This window comes from Petaurus breviceps, unplaced genomic scaffold, assembly GCF_028583685.1.
Source record: "Petaurus breviceps papuanus isolate PSGF00001 unplaced genomic scaffold, PetGlider_PUasm1.0 175, whole genome shotgun sequence".
Classification (NCBI taxonomy): Eukaryota; Metazoa; Chordata; class Mammalia; order Diprotodontia; family Petauridae; genus Petaurus; species Petaurus breviceps.
In genome coordinates, this window is record NW_027185764.1 from 33,784,189 (window position 1) to 33,801,874 (window position 17,686).

General features: G+C 38.2%; 1 protein-coding gene across 1 annotated transcript in view; it reads right to left on the bottom strand.

Annotated features, from left to right (window-relative positions):
- The window catches only part of TMEM167A (transmembrane protein 167A), a 44,277-nt gene that overhangs the window by 14,487 nt on the left and 12,104 nt on the right, over nt 1-17,686 (bottom strand). The window contains exon 2 of the mRNA XM_069085058.1: nt 2,724-2,833. Coding sequence (XP_068941159.1) covers nt 2,724-2,833 — 110 coding nt within the window. The remainder of the gene's footprint in view (nt 1-2,723; nt 2,834-17,686) is intronic.

Here is a 17,686-nt window from a genome sequence, read left to right on the forward strand (position 1 = left end):
TCTCATTTTTGGTTACCTGTCAATTTTGCAGAATGTGATGAAAAAGTTCAATTTTTAAAAAATATGCATTTCTTTTATTAGTGATTTGGGGGAGGGGACCTTCTTTCATATAGTTGTTAAATAGTTTGCAACTCTTTTCTTGAGAACTGTTTTTTCCCATCCTTTGATCACTTATTTATTGGGAAAATGTCTGTGGTCATATATAAAAGGTCACCCAAACGTCTCAGTATTGTTGGTATTAGTACAGTTTTAAGCCTTAATAAGCTTTAATAGTTTAAAACTGTTCTGACTTTTACAATACTTTATATTATCGTTAGTTGCATATATATTGGATATTAGACCCTTAAAAGTTATTTGACACAAAATTTTCCCTTAAGTCAAAAGCTTCCCTCTATATTCTACCTCCATTAATTCTGCTCATGCAAAAGCCTTTTAATTTCTTGTAATCAAAATGATCTATTTTATCTTTTGTAATTACCTCTAGCCTTGGTTTTATTAAGAATTCACCCCACTATTGGTTGTGGTGCCTATCATTCTTAAAACTGACAAGGTTGAGGCTGGAAGACCACTTGAGCTTGGGAACTTCGAGTTGCAGTGGGCTAAGCTGACTTGGATGTCTGCACTAAATTAAATATTAATATGGTGGGCCCTCAGGAGTACAGGGGCCAGCAGGTTTACTATGGAAGGGTGAAGTGGCCCAAGCAGGAAAGACAGCAGGTCCAAGCTCTCAAGCTGATTGATGAGTAGTGAGACTGGACATGTGAGAGGATGTTGTAGTTCCAAGCTGGGAGGAATAAAAAGACCCAGAACACTATGTATCCAGGATTATGTCCTTATCATTAATCAATGTGGTTCCATCAGCACTGAGTAGTTGAGATGCACCTTATGTCTTTGGCACATAAATAAAAACTTTGGATTGCTACTATCAATATAATTGAATTTCATCTCTCTTCTGAGTCAAAAATCCTGCATTTCTCTAAATTTCTCTTATACTATTTCACTTGTACTAGGCATAAACTATGTATAAGTGCTACATATAAGTGGGAATTTGCAGAGAGATGAGATTAGGATTGTGAAAACTTTAAGAAGGAAGAGAAGCTATACTGTCATCTCTTTAGGATACTAAAATCCGTAAGGTCACTTTCAGTATAGTCAACTGAAATTCTTCAATCTAATAGTAATATGGTTTGTTAGTTAAATATTGTGAGAAAGATTTTAGGTGCAAAAATGTGTCTTAAGCTTTCTGCACATTACAGACACACTGGTCACTGAAATGATGTCTTTGACTCTTCCTTCTCCTCCATCTCAGTTACCAAGTCCTATCAATTATAATTCTTCAATCTAATCTCTGTGCCTTCCTTTCTATTTCTGTGGTCACTGCTGTATAAAGTCCTCCTCACTATCTCCATGGACTACTGTTAACCTAACTGGCTCTGTACATCAATTGTTTAATATTCTTTTTACTCAGTTCTGTCCTAGAACTCCTCTGCTCAAGTTTTAAATGGTTTCCTATTCTCTATCAAAGTCCTCCCACCTTTTTAGTTTAGAGGCATTTTTCTAGCCCCATCCTCCACTGCTCCCCTCCCTGTGGGCTACATGTTACCGCTGTGCTAACCACTCAGCATCCTTAGCACAATGCAAGGCTTATTTGATCATATATCTGCAGTGTCTTTTCATTTCTCCTTTTCTGATATCCTGTCCAAAGGCCCAGTTCAAAAACTACTTCTTTCAACAAGCCTTCCTGATACTCTGCAGTTAAAGATTAACTTTCCTCCACTGTATTACAATTTTTATAGGGGAGAAAACTTACAGATTTACCAATCTGTCACTCATTTTTCAGATATACAAGAAGTAGTAAGTAAAATAGGTATGATTTTAATTTTTTCAGACCTCAGCTAGCATTTTAACATTCTCAAATTGTTACTTACGGTATTTAATAGTATAGGTACCATACAGTTTTGAAGTTCATATAATTTTATATGTCCTGGCATCTTCTCCAGGGCCCAATATAGTGCTTTGTACATAGCAGCCTAGTTTTTAAAATGGTCAAAAAATCAACAAATGAAAGTGGAACTGGTAATGAATGTAATAAACTGTTTTCAGCATGTTGCTTTGTTTTTTTATAGAGGATATGAAAATATAATTTTAAAAAAGATAATGTCCAATAGTTAATTTTGATTACTGTTTTAAGTAATACAAATAAAATTCTTAAAAGATAATAATTTTAGGTACAGACTTGGAGAAATTATAGTACAAAAAATGATCTTACGGTGGCAAGATTTATTATTTTTATTTATAGGCACTATAAATATACTCAGTAATGTATATTCACATCTGTGAAGTATGCTCCCGAAATGGAAATGATTTAAACCTTATTCATATTTTTGATGATTCCATAAGAGTTAATGCCAAAGAATATCTTTTGAAGTCATAAATTAAATCAGTAATCCAAAAGGAAAGATTTTAATAGGATTCTTATAATATACACTTTTAGTATAACACTTCAAGGTCACCTGTCAAATCCATCTTTTAATTTCATAAAGTACTCATAAATGTAAAACTCCACTTAATTTTAAAAGTGGAAGAAGCTGTAAAGGAGAATAATTAAAACAATTTACACAGAGTAAGCAAATTTCATAGCTTATATATAAAATTTTAATTTACTAATTGCCAGATGATGTGCATGAAAGAATTATTTAGAAATTCAGATATTACCAACATACCCAGTTTTATTTTTGTCCAAGACGCTAGGAGTCAAGGATCGGATATATGCACAGGTACATATAAGCAGCAAGATTACTGTCAGTAGGCTCTGAAAGTTGAAAATGGCAGACTAAAAAAAAAGAAAAAGGAAAAATTAATTTCATAATAACATATCTGGATACCTTAAAAAATTAATTTCTTCTTCTGATATGCTGCATATCAAAGAACAGAAGAATGCTGACCTTGGAATCAGGAAGACCTGGGTTCCAATCCTGCCTCAAACTCAGTTTCCTTGTCTATAAAATGAGGGGGCTGGACTTCATGGCCTTCCAACTCTCTATAATTCTATGAAATGATGAATGACAACTAGCATACTTAAAGAAACCATCCATTTCTCTAGAAGACCAACTAAGAGGAAGTTGGCTTGATTGCCAAATTTTACACTGAGTTATAGAATACAGAGATTTTAATATAGGAACAATAACAATATTTTGAGGCTATGAGGCTTTATTTGGAGGTGGTTAAATCTGTGTGTAGTGGAGATATTTTCCTTCTGATTATCAGGGGTCAAAAGATATCTAACAAGCATTTTACAAATTAGTATGATAAATGAACAGATTATGTCTTTTATATCCTAACATACTGGAATATTCAGTTTCATGAAAAATGGTACTACCTAAGTTTGATCTTTATTTTCTCATAGTGTAACACTTACTTCTAAGTAGTAAATGCAGTAAGTCAGATATCCATTGAAGAAATGTCGTTTCTTTCTATGGATTCTTTATAAAAGACATTAGGACAAAGAAGGCGTTTGTACATGCAGCCTAATATATGCAGAGCAACAACGGGGCTGGTCTCAGAAAGAAATCTCACAGGTTTTCGGCAAGTATGTAAAGGTTTAGTATGATTTTTAAGGAATTTACTAGTGTTGATTAAAACTCTCCTGAATTACATTTTCCCAGGATCATAATAGAACACAGGATAACAGATCTGAGAGATGGAAGATTGTAATAAGAATGTAAATTTTGAAGATCTTCCCTGCCCCTAGGCTAATGTGCACCTGAAGCCTGGGGTGGGAGGCTTGTTTTTCAGTAGATACTTCTTGATTGGCCAGTGAGTCAATAAGGTTGTTACATTCTCTGAGCCAGGAGAAGGCTATATAAGCCCTGATGTGTAGCTTTGTTTTGGGACTCACTTTGAGAAGTATTTTGTGATTTGATCTGAATTCTGGGAAGCGGTTGTTGAGAGTCCCCCGGCTTTGAAAAACCCAGAATGTGGAAACCCAGATGTTGACTGGGTATGGATGTAATGGTTGGACAGTTTGGAAATCTGTCTACTTGATGTTTCTGTCTTGATAATTATGCCTGTATACTTTGAGGTTCAGGGTGCTGACCTTTTCTCCTGAACAAGGTAAACGATATATGTCTGACTGATTAAAGTAAACTTGTTAACCCATTTTGAGTTGCTTTCCTTTAACAAAGCAGATCCAAGAACCTGTGTGAGCAGGCACCCTGGGGACACTGGGGTGCTTGCTGCAACAAAGATTCAGTCCAAACTTTTCATTTTATGTCTGAGGAAACTGAGGTTCAAAGAGTCAAAGTGACTTGTCCAGTAACTTGTTATTCTGTTGTCTTTATACTGGACCTTTTTTTTTTTTGAAGGGGAGACAGAAGGGCAGTTGGGGTTTAAGTGACTTGTCCAAGGTCACATGGCTAGTGTTAAGTGTCTGAGGCTGGATTTGAACTCATGTCCTCCAGACTCCAGGGCTGGTGCTCTATGTTTAAGAAATCTAAACCCTTCACTATTTAGAACCATAAAGTTCCAAGTGTTAAGACATTTTGTGAGAGACAGCTTGTTTTAATGAACAGCTAAGAACTGTATGTAGGAGGGCCAGGAGACAAGATCTGCCATCATCCAGGACTGCCCTTGTCCCCTCTAGTGGGCAGTCACAGGACCCACTGGTGAAAGCAGGACTGGGGGAAGTGGGAAGAAATGCCACCACTGATGTGCTCTCCCATCCTGTCTTTTCCCTTCCTTCTTAGGGCTTAGATGAGACAAAACAAAAAGTTCTTTCTGATGAGGACTATAAGGTTTTGCCACCTGCCCTATCACTGCCTCCAAAAAGCTTCCAGGTCTTGGTATCTGGCCTGCCTCTGTGACCTGCAACCTTCCCTCCTGTTAATTATCTATGTAACTTTAGGGACCACTGGCTCTTGCCATTCTATTCTACTCCAGCAGCATCATTAAGATCTTTCCATCTGCCCTGTAGCTGAACTTTCTTTTGTGCTGTTTTCCTGAATTAAGAAGCAGGGACGATGTAGATTTTGTATTTGTATCTCCAGTGCCTAGCACAAATAAAGAAATGCTTTTCCATTCATTCACTTTGCATATAAATTTCAGGTAAAGTGGTACTTTAAAAAAAAAAAATATTTCTAAAGCACTTCAAGAATCATTCCATTTTCTAGCAAACCCTTTATTGTAAAGGGAATTTTTATATAGCTGGTTATAATTATTTTTTTTAATTTTATGAATCTGAGGAAATTACTGAGTTTAAAGACATCCTTGACAAACATATACTCCCCAAATAATTAATGCTAAGTATAATGGACTAACCTTTCAAATGTTATGCCATTTTGGACAAGAGGAACTTTTATTGACATGAATTGTGAGAGAACAGGGATAGGGACTGGACCTGCAATGTCAATGGTTTAGGGAGCTTTTAGTGCAGAACCTCCTCTCTCAGCACAGACTGGCACTTTCTCAGAAGTTTATAGTCTGGGTTGCCTGGAGCTCTGGGAAGTGATTTGCCCATGATCACATAGTCAATATGTGAGCTTTGGGGAGAGCTAACTATTAAGACATATTGACTCCTTATGGACTCTTGGGCAGTATGTTTTGGCATTTGATATAAATAACAGCTAGGGCAGCACAGTAGATAGAATGCTGGGCCTGGAGTCAGGAAGACTCATTTTTCTGAGTTCAAATCTGGCCTTAGACATTTACGAGTTCTGTGACCCTGGACACATCACTTAACCCTGTTTGCCTTAGTTTCCTCAACTGTAAAATGAGCTGGAGAAGGAAATGGTAAACCACTCCAGTATCTGTGCCAAGAAAACCCCAAACAGGGTCACAAAGAGTTGGACACAACTGAATAGCAATAAACAACATCATTGAGCATCTTTTGACATATTTTTCAACATTAAATCACTGCCCCTGAAAAAGTTGAAAGTGGCTGCATCAATCAATAAACATTTATTAAGTGCCAACTAGGTGCCAGGCAGCGTGTTAAGCACTGGGGATACAAAAGTGAGGCAAAAGACAGTCCCTGCCCTGAAGGAGCTTACAATCGAACAGGGGAGACAACAAATATATATACAAAGTGAGCTATATATACAGGATCAATAGGAAATAAGAGAGGGAAATAAGAGGGGGAAGGCACGGATATCAAGATGGGCTGGACAAGGCCTTCTGTAGAAGGTGGAATTTCTGTATAAGAATTAAAAGAAGCCAGGGAGATTGGTGGTTAGAGTGGAGAGAGAGAATTCCAGGCCTGGGAGACAGCCAAAGGAGAATGAGCTGAGAGATGGAGTATCTTGTTTGTGGAAAAGCCCAAAGGCCAAGTAAGAGTTGAGAAATAAGGTGTAAGAAGGCTAGAAAGGCAGGAGAGGACCAGGTTACAAAGGGCTCTGAATGCCAAACAGATTATTTTGTAACTGCTTTTGAAGGCAATAAGAAGCCACTGGAATACATTTGGGAGGTAAGGAAGTTTGGCTTGACTGCCCTCTGCTTCAGGAAAACCACTTCAGTGGATGAGTGGAGGATGGATTGTGGTGGGGAAAGACTTGAGACTGGCAGACCCAGCAGCATCCTATTGCAGTAATGAAGGTGGGAGGTATGAGGGCCTGCAGTAGAGTGGTGACAGTGATAGATGAGAGAAGAGGTATATTTGAGAGATGCTGCAAAGGTAAAATTGATAGGTCTTGGCAACAGATTGAATATGAGGGGTGAGAGATAAGGAATCCAGGATGACTCTTAAATTGTGAGCCTAAGGGATTAGGAGGATGGGGTTGTTTCCTATAGTAATAGGGAAAAGAGAAGGGGGGAAGGGAAAAGATACTGAGTTCCCTTTGGGACATAGTAAGTTTAAGATGTCTAAAGGACATCTAGTCTGAGATGTTTGAAAGGCAGTTGGAGATGTAAATTGTAACTTAAGATATTAGTGTTTCTGTTCACCACTGCCAATTTAAACCTTTTTAGGGAAATTTTAGACCTATTTCCTTGAAATTGATGTCCACAGCATAGTTCTATTTTAAATTTTAAAATGAGTATATAACTGACAATCCAGAGTACTAAATAAGTTTTAGTCAGTGTTCTCTTACTCTCAACTTCTAATTTGTTTTTTAAAAAACAATATTAAACTTAACATAAAAAGTCACAGAGACTGTAAAATGAGAATAAAATATTCAACCTATACAGAATGCTAACTGTAAGAGGAAAAAATTCTATACAGAGAAGAGTGTTAAGGACAAATCTTTCGTTTATGAGGGCACTGCACTCTCAACAGGCTGACATACTGATTTGCATCTATACTGGCTATCTCATATTTAAAATCATAATATGTATTAACTTAGTGGTCCAGCAGGGAATAAAAATGTGCAAATGAAAGTTATGAAAAGAATTTAAGACAACATAGGGCAAGATATAATTAACTGGTAAATATTATAAGCTTTCAGAATAGAATGAAAATAGACGTTTAGTAAAGTGACTACTTTTTCTCAATACAAGCAGTCAACTCATTTTTTTTTTCAGTTTTTCAGTATTACTCTCCATAGTTAACTTTAAAAATTGCAACATGCAAGACTACTTCAGAAAAAAGGGGGGATACACTGGACAGAAGAATGACGCTAGTCTAGAGATTTGGGGCAGCCCTACTCTTCCCTCCCAGCTATCCTCAATTCTTTTTCTAATGTTATAGTCTCTTCAAAAAGTTAAGTAGCAGCTGAAATTAGTTGAAGGAAGCTACTACTCTCTTAAGCTAAAATGATTTTTTCCTTAAAAAATGAAACAATTCACAAAAACAATCCCAAACCAAAAACTGAGTCAAACTAGATAACCACAAATAGGATTATAGATTTAGAGCTGGAAGTTATGCTAGAAAACATTGAGATCAAAGCTCTCGTTTTACACATGAGGATACTGTAGCTAAGAGCAGAATTTGAACTCCGGTCTTCCTGATTCCAAGTTCTGTCACCTTATTAATATGAAAATTTCTTAAAAGATTGATAGATCACAAATATAACAAAAATATCCTTCCCATTGAAATTCAACAATAATGCAGGTAGCAAAAATTTATTTCAAATGACATTATTGCCCACTGAACCAAAGTTAAGAGTTAAAATAAAGAGACCATTTCTAAGAAGAAAGTAAGGTGGGAGATAAGCAGTCTTGTAAGGTGTTGGTATTTGAAAGGATGAATGCTGATATTTCCTGTTCTGGAATTATAAAGCTGTTAAACTGTACCAAAGACAAAGATCTAATGTATGTTTGTCAACACTGAACTGATTAAAATATTCCTACGAATCAGCACGGGAAGAAAAGGACCACTGCGATCTCTGGACATGTATCCACATATAAGTGGGAGGTTAAAAATTAAATTAAAAAAAAAAAAAAACCCAGCTAAATTTCTTATTTGATACTTATGTGTCAAATTTATTAAGAAATTTCATTCACAATTTAAACTCAGACCATTTATTTTCCTATACTGCTGTTGTTCAGTCATTTTCAGTCATGTCTGACTCTTTGTGACCCCATTTCCTTTTCCAGCTCTTTTTACAGATGAGGAACTGAAGCAAACAGGGTCAAAAAGTGACTTGCCCAGGGTCACCCAGCTTAGTAAGTGTCTGAGGCCAGAATGGAACTCACAAAGATGAGTCTTCCTGACTCTGGAGCTGACACTCTATCCACTGTGGCACTTAGCTGCTACCTTCCTATTCTGTATGTCTAGCTAATGAAAGTAGCTTGGAATACACTTTAATAATTTGTACTCTATTCTCAGAAATATATGGCAAATATCCTAATAGTTTTTATTACTGAGGCAGTCCCAAAAAGTATTTTGTAGCAGAAAAGTCAATATGAATTAATAAATTTTTTTTTGGGAGGGAAGGTAGGGCAATTGGGCTTAAGTGACATGGCTGTTTCTTTGTGTTAAGTGTCTGAGACCTAATTTGAACTCAGTTCCTCCTGACTCCAGGGCAGGTGCTCTATTCACTACGCCACCTAGCTGCCCTAATAAGCATTTATTATCTACAATGTGCCAGGCATTGTGAGTAGATAAAAAGTACATATAAAAATATTTACGGGGGGGGTTAGGTGGCGCAGTGAGTAAAACGCCGGCCCCAGAGTCAGGAGGACCTGCATTCAGTTCCGGCTTCAGACACTTAACACCTACACACAAAAAACTAGACATGTAACTGTGGGCAAGTTACTTAACCCCAATTACCCTCCCAAAGGCAAAAAAACCCCAAATAAAATAATAAAAAAATTACAGTATAAATATGTGAACAAATGCAAATATACATACATATATACACAAAAAACTTAAATACAAGTTAGTTACTAGTGGGCACCAGCAGTTGGAAGGATTGAGAAAGGCTTCTTAAAAGATGGTGATTGTGATGTATCTTAAAGGTAGAGAGACAGAGGGTGGGGCACAGTATATTTTAGGCATGGGCAATAGTCATTGCAAAGGCACAAAGATGGGACATGAAGAGAAAGAAGGCACCTTCTGGTTTGGCTAGTCTGCATAGTTTGGGAAGGGAAGCAATATCCAGTTAAGCTGGTTTGATAGGCTGGGGACCAGGTTGTTGAAAAGCTTTAAAAGCTTCAATAGAGAATTTGCATTTTATACTGGTGGCAACAGTGGGGTTGAATACAGGAGTGCCACAGTCAAATCTGTGCTTGAAAAAAAGCACTTTGGTAGCGGTGAATGGATGGATTCGAGCAGGGGAGAGACTTGAGTCAGAGAGATCAATCAGGAAGCTGACTCAACAATTGAAGCAAAAGGAGAATAGGGCTTGAACTAGCTTTACCTTTAAATTTACTGTTTTTTAAGTGGAGAGAAGGGAAAGGACAGGAGAGAGGTAGACAAGATTTGGCCCCAATTGCATCTGTGGGATGAGAAAGTAATGAATGGAAGCCAGTGCTCAGGTTATGGACCTAAGAGACTGGAATGAGGTTGGTGCCTTTCATAGAAATAGGGAAGTCTGGAAGAGAAGTGGGTTTGATAAAAAGGATAATAAATTCAGTTTGAATGTGTTATGTTTAAAATGTTTCTGGGATATCCAATTTAAAATGTCCAATCAGCAACTGATGATACAAGACTAGCACATAGAAGACTTATCTTCCTTAGAAATAGAATTAAGTTGGAGGTTGTTTTCTAATCTAATGTTTTTAGAGCATCCCATTCTAGTTCTATTACATTTTAATCAGTGACCATTTTCTGTAATTAAGATTAGAATTGAATGTGCTTCAAAATAGAACTTGAATGCTAAAAAGGAAAAAAAAACAATTCAACATCTGAATGTGTGTGGTTTCTCGAGAACAGAGCTTGAGCTAGGTGTTTTAGATATAATTATGGTAGACAAAGGTGTGGAGAGAAAAATACAAGTCTAGGCCAACTTTTGGTGCTCTTTAATGCTTCTACAGACTAAAAAAAAATTTTTAGGCCTTTGGCATTCTGATTAAAGGTAAGCCTAGAGTTCCTAATTCATGATAATTTGTATTTTTCAGAAACAATCTGATCAGAAAGATATGGTAGAGCTAAGAGCTTGTGAATACTGGGAGACCTTGCTAACAACAAATTTCAAAGTCCAAATAAGCCAGTTCTTTATCAGCAAGACATCTAATTTTAAGTCAGAAATGACTAGTTATCTCTTCCATAGTGTGACTTTCCCCATCATAGTTTTGATGTACCATGGGTGAGCATAAGAAATTAAATGGGAATGTTTGGGGAGTTTTGCAAAGATGCAGATGCCATGAAAAGGTCTGTAGATAATTCAGAGCCCATGACCAAATACTTAATCCAGATTTTACAATGAGGTACTGTAAACACCCCATAAAAGAAAAATAAAAAAATTCGGACTTCTCTGGTATTGAAGGCCAAAAAATTTTACATGGATTTTCCAGATTATGGGTGTGTTGCGCCCTAACTCCCCCCACCACGATGTGGAAAGAATGACTGTTCAGGCTGTGGACCATATAATATGTGTCTTAAATACCAAGCCCAAGAAATCACATGGTTGGCAAACGGCAATAAAAAAAGAAAAGTAACTAAATGCTTGCTAATAAATGCTATTATTATTATTATTAAATATATCGATAATTTCCTAGTTTTCAGATTTTTAAAAACGTTAACTTCAAATGTAAGACAATCAATTGTTACTGAGGAATATGTAAGTTCTTCAAAAAATGTAACAGTGACACGTGGATTTAAAATATGTATATATATGCATGCTTGTTAAAATACATACTGAAAAATCTTGTTTTAAATTACTTAATAATTATGTTCAAAATCTCACTCACTTTCACACATAGCTCAACACGAAGGGAGAATATACAATTAGCTCTGCATAGGTTATGCTTCTTATAACTCTTTTGGCCTCAATCCGCATTAAGAAATTTCCAACAGTTCAATTTGTTCATTTTAATGTTATTCTCCTTTCATATCTTCAGGGCATTGCCATAAAGCACTCCGATTTTCTACAGGCCCTCAGGCACCAATTAACATGGATACCAGACTGAATATGGTAATCCAAATTAAAGTCAACCCTTGGTCATATCACTATTTAACATATTATGTGTCTCATATTTTTGAGGCGGCATAGGGGGCTTACCTTTCCCTTCAAAATAAATCTACTTTTAGATTTCATATTTATCAGAAGCATGAGTGATGTATGATTTATCTGCCTTCCTAGAATCCAAAATAAATGAATGTATAGGTGTATCTGAGTTCTCTTATTTTAAAAATTAATGTACATTTTAATCCCAAAGTACCAAGTAACATAAGTTGTCTATGGAGAACTAAGGAGTTTTGTTTTTTTTAACAACAGCTCCCCCACCTTTTTTTTTTAAAGGACAAACTGTTGCATCCAGAGATAGAAACTAAAACATGAATTGTTATCATTTTGATCCTGCTGTAGTTTTTCTTGTTATCTGGATATACTGCATTTCACTTTGCTAGCATGCTGGAATTGGAGTTACAATGACATGACTTCAAAATCCTCCTTCAGATACTTACTAGCTTGATGCTGGGCAAGCGTAAGGGTTATGGGATTTAAAGATCTCCCATGCCCCATGGACGTGCTGACATAGCAGAGCAAGAGAAAGTGAAAAGCCGAGCTAACGGTCCTGCGGTTGGCAGTTGGCGGCAGTTGCCTTTAGGATTTGCCTTATTCCTCTCTAGCCAGAGAATGGGCTAAAAGCACAGGGCCCTGTGAAAACTGGGAACCAAGGCTAAAAGAGGGAGAACCTGGAGATTTGGAAAGATGTTTGAAAGCAATACCCATAGAACCAGGCAAAGAACTGGCAGGAGTGTGCAGGAGAGGCTGGGTGCTGCTAACAAGTTATCTCCTTATGTGTAAAAGTAGGGATAAGCTGCTGAAGGAAAGAGCTAGGATGGCTAGGGAGTCAGCTGGTTTGCCTGAGGATTCTTCTGTGTCACAGTACTCAGAAGAGCAAACTGGAGGGACTCATGTGGTCCAGGAGCAAGCTACTGTTCATGTAGCTAAAAGGAAGCAAAAAACGAGCAGAAGGAATGTGCATGCAGCTTTTGTACAGGCTGGGCAGAGTTGCCCTGACAGCTTCCAGGAGAATGTGTGTGAGGAGAATGGAACAAGGTTAGATGAGGAGTCTCCTAATGTAGAAGCTCTCCCCATACGAAGAAGAAGGCAGGAGAACCACCGAGGCAAAACAGAGTCCAGGGAGATAATTGAGGATTTCACTCAACAGGAGATAACTGATATATTGAGTAGATTTACCCAAAGAATGGGGGAGTCTTTAGTGTCTTGGATAGTAAGAATCACTGATGAAGGCGCAGGAGGAATAACACTGGACAATGAGGACTGTTTAAAATTCATAAGTATCAGTCAGAATCCTTTTGTACACCAGGCTTTTAGGGATCACCATATGCAAGGAGGAAATAACAAAAGGAGTCTTCTAGCTTTAGCTGCAGAAGGTTGCAAAAAGCAATATCCAACTGAATCTATGTGGCCTAGGGGAGACAGACCCTGGTACTCACTTAGAGACTGTATGAGAAAGTTAAAGGAGGAGGTAATGAAAAGTGCTATCCTGATTGGAGATGCAAATGCATATTATGATACCCCCCTAGGAGTTCCTCATAGAAATATCATTGTGAAGACGGCTCCTCCTGCATATAAGCACCTAATTCTGACTCTTTTAATTGGAGAAATAGGGCACCCTCTTTCAGAGGTGCTGGATAAGATTTCACAATTAAGCGAGTTAGGGGAATGGGAAAAAGACAAATTGCCTGGAGAGAGAAGAGTAAACAGCCAGAGGATTCAGAGACAAAATAGACCCACAAGAAGGGAACTGTTCACTGCTCTATTAAGAGCTGGGGTGGACTTTAGAAGAATAGATGGTATTCCAACTGAAGAGCTGCATAAGCTGTACCAAGAAAAGGTACTTAGCATTAGAATGAACAGGGAAGCAGGAACCACCCCCGCAGGTATTTCTGAATCTGAATCTTTGTATCCAAGTTTGCCCCACCTTCAGGGGGAATAGGAGATAGGCCAAACCCCAGCCCAGATAAAAGAAATATGCAGAAGAGATTGCAGACCCCATATTGGTTTAACAATATATTGGAAGAATGGATCAACTACTGTGACTAGGGCACTGATTGATACTGGGGCTGAGGCCACACTTATCTATGGAAACCCTGATAAGTTTAAACATGGAACTCCTATTACCATCACAGGTCTAGGAGGCACTGAAATATCAGCCAGACAGGTTAAAATAACAATGAAAGTTGGGCAGTTACCTAAGAAGGAATATGCTGTGGTTGTTGTACCCATTCCTGAATACATCATTGGAATAGATGTATTGAGAGGCATGACTCTGAATTTACCTGAAGGAAGATACCAATTTGCTGTGAGGAAGATAGGAATTAATGCAGTTTTAGTAGGAAAACTAAAAATGGACCCAATCACTTTGCCTGAACCTTCTGAAGTAATTACTTTAAAACAGTATCGTGTGCCAGGTGGGCAAGATGAAATTGCCACTACTATAAAGGAATATGTTGAAGCAGGAGTGTTAGTCCCTACAACCACAAGATGGAATAATCCTGTCTGGCCAGTAAGAAAATCAGATGGGACATGGAGAATGACTGTGGATTATAGACAGTTGAATAAGGTGACTCCTTCTTTGTATGCTGCTGTTCCAGATACCATCACCTTAATAGAAAGGATCCAGAAATATGATGGGACTTGGTATGCAGTTATTGACTTGGCAAATGCCTTCTTCACCATCCCAATAGACTCTAAACAATGGGACCACTTCGCTTTCACTTGGCAGGGTAGACAATATACTTTCACTCGCTTGCCACAAGGGTACATACATAGCCCCACTATTTGTCACAGGATTGTGGCTGAACAGTTGGATGAATTAAAGCTACCTGGTGTACAGCTTACCCACTACATTGATGATATCATGATACAGGGAAAAGATGCGAAAGTAGTGGAAAGGAGTTTGACCCTTCTAATTGAGCATATGAAAAGTAAAGGGTGGGAAATTAACCCTGCAAAGGTTCAAGGACCAGCTCAGAATGTGAAGTTTTTGGGTATACAATGGAACAAGGGGCTAAGGGAGATTCTTCCTCAAGCCCGACAAAAGATTCAGGATTTTCCTACCCCTACCAATAAGAAGGAGGCCCAAAAGTTCATAGGATTGTTTGGATACTGGAGGCACCACATTCCACATTTGGGACAGATTTTAAAACCTTTATATAGAGTCACACGGAAGAAATATGAATTCGATTGGGGACTTGAGCAGAGTAAAGCTTTTGAAGAAGCCAAGGCTGCCATACAATTGGCCCTAGATTTGTGGCCCATGCAAAATGGTCCAGTGGAATTGCAAGTGACTGTACAAGATGATTATGCAAACTGGAGCTTATGGCAAAAACAACAAAGCCGAAATGTACCTTTGGGATTTTGGTGTAGGAAACTCCCTTCATCTGGAGTCCAGTACACACCTTTTGAAAAGCAGTTGTTAGCTGTATATTGGGCTTTGGTGGAGACTGAACAACTGACTGTGGGCCATGAAGTGATATTAAGACCTGGAATCCCAATTATGACCTGGGTAATGAGTACCCCAGCTTCTCACAGAATTGGACATGCCCAAGAGGCTAGTATAATCAAATGGAAGTGGTATATTCAAAATAGAGCGAAAACAGGCAAAAGCGGAGTCTCTGCTCTGCATGAATCTATAGCAAACATAGAAATTGAGAGGAATGACACACCCCCTGAGCCAAAGCAACAGTTGGTACAGTCCACTGTAAAATGGAATGAGGGATATGATGTATTAACTGAGGAACAAAAGAGACATGCATGGTTTACTGATGGGACAGCAAAATATTTGGGGCAAAAAAGACATTGGAAAGCAGTGGCCTATAACCCATGCACTAGAAGGACTTTGGAAAGTACTGGGATAGGTGCAAGTAGCCAATATGCTGAACTTATGGCAGTATATCAAGCCATCAAAATAGAACAAGGAGGACAGTGTCATATATTCACTGATTCATGGGCGGTAGCTAATGGGTTAGCTACATGGATGCCCATGTGGAAAAATGAAAATTGGGAAATTCATGGTAAACAAGTCTGGGGCAAAGAATTATGGGAAGATATCTGGAACATGTCTTTGGTCACTGACTTGTCAGTTTTTCATGTAGATGCTCACGTGGCCCCCACCACACCAGAACGTGAGTACAATGCTCATGCTGATCGACTGGCAAAGATTGCTACTGAACATATTGTCCCTACTTTGACAACAACTGATGATCCGGTATTAGCAAAATGGGTCCACCAAACAGCAGGCCATTTGGGGGTCCAGGCCACACACCAGTGGGCACAAGATCGAGGTATTAGTATCTCTCATTCACTGTTAAAACAGATAGCAGAAGAATGTCATATATGTCAATTGGAAAAGAAGCGAACTGTTCCTCGGGTAGTAACTGGAGAGATAGCAAGAGGAAAAGTCCCAGCCCAAATCTGGCAAATAGATTATATTGGTCCACTACCACTGGATAAAGGATGCAGATTTATATGTACTTGTGTTGATACCTATTCAGGTGTACTAGTAGCTTGTCCTTATAATAGACCATTGGGAGGAAGTACACCTCTAGCCAGAATGATGACCCCCAATCTGCAAATTAGAAAACAACAAACACACAAGATCCCAAATATTGAGTATTGGACCTTGAGGCCAGATGTCCCAGCACCGTACCCAGGACCACCTGGTTCGGTGGGGTATGATTTACATTGTTTAGAGGACTTTTGGTTGGACAGAAAAGAAATAAGAAAAATTTCCACTGGGATATGCATAAGAATCCCTAAAAATCACTTTGGACAGATTTTACCCAAATCAGGATTAGCAGCTCAAGGAATACATGTATTGGCTGGAGTAATAGATTCTAATTATCAAGGAGAAATTGTTGTAACATTCCAGAATTTAGGTGAAGGGCCCATACAGATTCACAAGAATGATAGGATAATTCAAGTGATTATCGTTCCTTGTAAAACAATGCCACTTGTAAAAACTGACCCTCCTTCCAAAATAACTGTCACAGGAACTGAAGGATTTGGTTCTACTGATAGAATAAAATCAGGAGCTAAAGTATGGGTAAAACGGAAGCCAGATGATGTTCCAAAGGCTGCAGAGATTATAGCATATGGGAAGGATAACACTGTAACTATTGTTTATTCTGGAGAAGATGATTACAAAATTGTACCCTTAAATCATTTATTCTACCGTGAGTGAGGCTACAATAGTCTGGTTATTGTCTCTTTGCTTCTTCTTGATTTTTTGTTTGTTAGATTTGTTTCCACAGGCTTGGTACCCTCCATCTGTAGATGCCTGATAGCTTAAGCTGGATGTCACCCCCTGTCTGCAACTGTGATGTGTCACCCTTGGACCTGGCATCAAGCATATTAAGAACTGACCTCTCAAATGGGACCCCTAAGGACAGGGACAGCTCTACATCCGATTTCAGCAGCTAGTAGCCATAGAAGAAGAGATCTTCACCCCTTACCACAAGATTCTGGGGCCCCATTTGTTCGGGGTGGGGGGAATGATGGGGAGCTTGTGCTCAAGCCCCACCCTAAAATATGTTTTTTTGTGTTTATTGTGTGCTATTCTTGTTATATTGTTGTGAAATTTTGTTGACACCAGTTATTCCTACTATATTTTTGCCAAGTAAGGGACATGAAAGATCTTGGGGCCGAATGTAAGGGTTATGGGATTTAAAGATCTCCCATGCCCCATGGACGTGCTGACATAGCAGAGCAAGAGAAAGTGAAAAGCCGAGCTAACGGTCCTGCGGTTGGCAGTTGGCGGCAGTTGCTTACCTTTCCCTTCAAAATAAATCTACTTTTAGATTTCATATTTATCAGAAGCATGAGTGATGTATGATTTATCTGCCTTCCTAGAATCCAAAATAAATGAATGTATAGGTGTATCTGAGTTCTCTTATTTTAAAAATTAATGTACATTTTAATCCCAAAGTACCAAGTAACATAAGTTGTCTATGGAGAACTAAGGAGTTTTGTTTTTTTTAACGACAGCTCCCCCACCTTTTTTTTTTAAAGGACAAACTGTTGCATCCAGAGATAGAAACTAAAACATGAATTGTCATCATTTTGATCCTGCTGTAGTTTTTCTTGTTATCTGGATATACTGCATTTCACTTTGCTAGCAT